The sequence below is a fragment of the Mus caroli genome, chromosome 19 (genome assembly GCF_900094665.2).
Source record: "Mus caroli chromosome 19, CAROLI_EIJ_v1.1, whole genome shotgun sequence".
NCBI lineage: Eukaryota > Metazoa > Chordata > Mammalia > Rodentia > Muridae > Mus > Mus caroli.
In genome coordinates, this window is record NC_034588.1 from 30,632,821 (window position 1) to 30,637,360 (window position 4,540).

General features: G+C 41.0%; 1 protein-coding gene across 2 annotated transcripts in view; it reads left to right on the forward strand.

Moving 5' to 3' along the window:
• Lipk (lipase family member K) overlaps positions 1-3,034 on the forward strand; it is a 30,129-nt gene extending 27,095 nt beyond the window's left edge. Inside the window, exon 10 of one of the 2 annotated variants that reach the window (XM_021152195.1) lies at positions 1,884-3,034. In XM_021152195.1, coding sequence (XP_021007854.1) covers positions 1,884-2,123 — 240 coding nt within the window. In that variant the 3' untranslated portion in view covers positions 2,124-3,034. The remainder of the gene's footprint in view (positions 1-1,883) is intronic. The other variant, XM_021152194.1, reaches the window with a different exon arrangement.
• Positions 3,035-4,540: the final 1,506 nt, after the last annotated feature.

The window sequence follows — 4,540 nt, forward strand, 5'->3', positions numbered from 1 at the left end:
AAAAAAAAAAAAAAAAAAAAAAAACAAGTCCATTCTTTCTCTAGTTACACTTTACATGTGGAATACTGTGCCAGGCTTTCTGGATCACCCCACACTCCCTCCTCACTTCCTGTTGTACTCTAGGCGTGCTAATCTACACTCACTTCCTTCTCTACCTTCTGTGTTGCTCTCTCAGAACTGCTAATTTCCCTTTGCTACTTTCCAAGACCTCCCACTAATAGATGATAGGGATTATATACTTTTATATTTGAAAGCACAGACTCCCACACTCCCTCCCATCAACAAAAGTAACATTCCACAAGGCTCTATCAGTGAGCTCTGCCTCAGTACCACTTTTGAAGAGAACTTAAGACACACATTCTCCTTGTCATGATCATCCCCAAGCAGAATTCCACTGTGCTGAAGGAGCTTCTGTGAGTCCTTGAGGGTCTTTGCTCTTGTCCAGGTTACCTCAGTGCTAGAAGTAGTATGTTCATGGTAAAGGTCACATGAAAACTGGACTGTAGTGACGGTTCTTTTTCTGGCTTGAAGATAGCTGTCTTCTTAATGGGTGCTCATGTGGTCTTTACTCTGTGTGTGTTCCTGGAAATGAAAGAAGAGGAGGGCACAGGGGAGAAGAAGGAAGGTTATGAGGGAGGGAGTGGTGGGGGAGGGAGGAGGATATTTTTTATGACCAACTATTCTGTAGAGTTAGAAGAAGAGAAATGTTTGAAACATTTAACCTTAATTATGCTTACATTGGAGATTAGTTATTCAAATTTTGAATTGAAGGAGAAAAAACTTCATTCTACAGTGTGGATAATCAGAAACTATTTACAGTAGTCAATTATTCATTTGCAAGTAGCAGAAACTAAATCCCTTTGAGGGGAAAAAAAAAACTCTGATTTTCTACCAAATCATCAGATTTTCTCCATTCTCTGTCTTTGAAGCTCACTCTCAGTTTTGCTCAGAGACAATTTCCATTCATTGGCTCCTTCCAAAATAGTGCTCAAATGATGGCTTTATCTCAACACAGCTCTTGACATTTCACAACCAAAGGAAAAGTCATATTTTTTGCATAGCCAGAGCACAGTGTGGCAGAAAATTGTCTGGGTCAGTTTTATAGCTGTGCCCAGATGCTACTGAGTCACTATGGTGGGTCTTCTGGCCCCAGAAGGACCAAATGGGTTACTTGGCCATTTAGAACAAGGTGTGTACTAGATCATTAAAATGAGGAATGTGTAAGGGAAAGCGTGCTGTGTGTTTAGTCCTGTACCACACTATTTCTGTGTTCAGATCGATCCTTTTAAATATACTTCAAGTGTTTGCTTTAATGTGTTGGTGTAAGTGCTCTCTGAAAAGCCTGCTGATGCACAAGTGTCAAAAGAGCCACTGAGCCCAGATTTCTGCATATGAGAGAGATGTTTATCTTGAAATGTGCACACTCTCAGGTCAAGTTCTATCAGAAAGAGAAACCCCTGATTTAGTGAGAAACCCTCTTCCTCAAGTATCTGCCCCAAAGTCCAAGTCAGGAGTATAAAGGTTATTCTTTATTTTCATAATGCATCACTGCATAAACACGCTTCCTTTGATTCCTGGCTATATCATGATGTGGGGGGCTTTCCTCTGCTGGATGCTTTTGTCATGCATTGCCTCAAAACATGCCTAAAAGCAAACAAGACATACAAACAAATATTGCAATCTCTGAAAGAGTAAGAACCTGTCTCTCTTATTTATAGGAGTTATCCTAAGATACTTTTTCACAGCCATGGAGAACAGGCTGTACAATGTTTTTGTGTTTATATGTCATTAACTGAATCTTAGTTCAACAGATTAGAATCTGAAAAATTAGCTCAATATCTAATGTTGTTCTCCCTTTTCCTTGCCTCTCCCATTTGCTTTAGCTTACACCTCCTGTGTACAACATCACTAAGATGCGTGTCCCAACAGCAATGTGGAGTGGAGGACAGGATGTTGTGGCAGATGCTAAGGACACTAAAAATCTGCTGCCTAAAGTTGCCAATCTTATCTACTACAAGGAGATTCCACACTACAATCATATGGATTTTTACCTCGGACAGGACGCACCCCAGGAAGTTTATGGAGACCTAATTAGAATGATAGAAGAATCTTTGCAAAATTAAAGGCACTCTACTTTTGTAAGTAGGTGGATGCCTTGCGGTAATAATGAGGCTGACCCTACAGTGGACGCCTCAGTAATTCTCAACTTGTATTGTCCCTTCTTTTATGTGAGGAAGAGAACTGAATGTTCTTTGTAGTCTACAGCATTTGCAAAGTTGACAGATGCCATACCCCTGGCTAGGTTATTCTATTTGGCAAAGGTGATAGAATAGGATTACTTCCTTACATGATAAGACACAGCATTATGTTTAAGAATTCTAAAGCAAGAGCTACGTCTATTGGCTTGAGACAAACAGATGTGATGAGGAGGTTCACATAGCAAGTGACAGTGTATGGCTTCTCAGAGCTGAGGATGATCTCCGGCCAATAACCAACAAGACTCAGGACCTTCAACCAGTCTACATCCACAAGAAAATCAATTCTTCCACAACTCTGCCTGAGTGTGGAAGCCTCTTCTTCTGTGAAAGCAGCCTGGATCGCAACCTGTGATTTCAGGGGCAGGGGCCTCCAGATATAACATGCCTACATTCCTGAACTCCAAAACAGTAGCATAATAAATATATTCAGTTTTAAACTGTCAACTTTATTCTAATCTGTTGTCAGTAATAATAAGATACCAACCATTAAGATATAGCAAGTATATAATACATGCAATATTTGATTCTATTAATTGCATAGTGATATTGATACCATAACTTAAAGCATTACAATCTTATAATTATGTAATACTGTATTACATGTAACAACACATTTATTACAGTGTATTGTATGTTGTTATGTAATTTCTTGAAAACTTGATATAATCTCATCTTGATTTCACCTGATAACCTTTGGTGTAATTCTCTTAATTCTCTTCCTTGACCATTCAGTTGTATCAGTTGTAGGTTATTAATGACTGAATTTTTCAGCATGTACTTAGTTGGAAAAGTCTTTCTGCTTTTTTTTTCTAGAAGAATTTTTTTCCTGATAATGGAATTAACATCCCCATGTTTGAATTATGTTGCTGTTTTTCAACTTCTGTTTTTTTTTTCAACTTTTATTCTTCTTTCACACATTATATTCCCACCAGTTTCCCCTCCCTCCATTCCTCCTAGGCCCTCCTGCCACCTCTCCTCTTCCCCAGATCAACTCCTCTTCTGGAGAGAGAGAGAGAGAGAGAGAGAGAGAGAGAGAGAGAGAGAGAGAGAGAGAGAGAGAGAGAGAGAGAGAGAGAGAGAGAGAGAGAGAGAGAGAGAGAGAGAGAGAGAATGAGAGAGAGAACTGCCCCGGATATCCACCAAGCATGCTCTAACAGAATTCATTAAGACCAGGCACAAACCCTCATAACATGACTGGATATGACAACGCAGTAGGATTAAAAGGTTTCAAAGAGCAAGCAAAAGTCAGAGACAGCCCCAACCCCCATTATTGGGAGTTCTACAAGAACACCTAGCTACACAACCATAAAGTATATGCAAAGGACCTAGGTCAGGTTTTGTGAACACCTATGAGCCTGTTCTGTGGTAGGTCCTGTTCTTATGGTGTCCTCAACTCCTCTGGCTCCTGCCTCCTTCTTCCCTCCATTCTGCAGGGTTCCCATGCATGTGCTCTCCCGTTCTCTGCATCTGCTCCCATCAGTCATTGAATGATGTCCCTCTGATGACAATTGAGCAAGGCATCGATCTGTGAGTATAGCCAAGTATCACTAAGATTCATTTCATTGTCTTTTGGGGGTTTTGCCAGTTGTGTTTGGTCCTAGGTCTCTGGGCTGCCCTGCCTCTGGTTCTTAGCCTTTCAGGCAGTGTCTGGCACGGGCTCCCTCTTGTAATGTGGACCTCATGTTGGACCAGTCATGGGTTGGTCACTCTGCCAAGTTCTGTGTACCATTGTTCCAGAAAGTCTTGCTGACAGGACAGATGGTATATCAAAGGCTTGATGGCTGGGTTAATATCTCAATGCCACTGCTAGGAGACTTGCCTGGTTATAGAAGATGCAGGCTCTGTCTCACCCATTCCTAGGAGACTTTGCTATGGTTGCTCTTGTAGTATCCAAGGAGTTTCTCACTAGGTTTCTACATCATGCCCTAAATGACCCCCAAATTCCCAGTATTCTCTCTTTCCATTTCTCCCAGACCCCTGACTGTTTCCTCCTGTTCTCCTCCCCACCTACCCCCAGTTGCTTGAAAGATCTATTTTATTTTCCTTTCCCAGGGAGATCCATGTGTGCCCCCTTGAGCCTTCCTTGTTACTTAGCCTCTCTAGGTCTGTGGATTATAGCATGATTATTCTTTGACTAACAGCTAATATCCATTTATAAGTGACTATACACCATGCTTGTCTTTGGGTCTGTGTTACCTCACTTGGGTTCATCTTTTCTAGTTCCATCTATTGCTTGCAAATTTCATGATGCCGTGAAATATTTAACAGCTGATTGATACTCT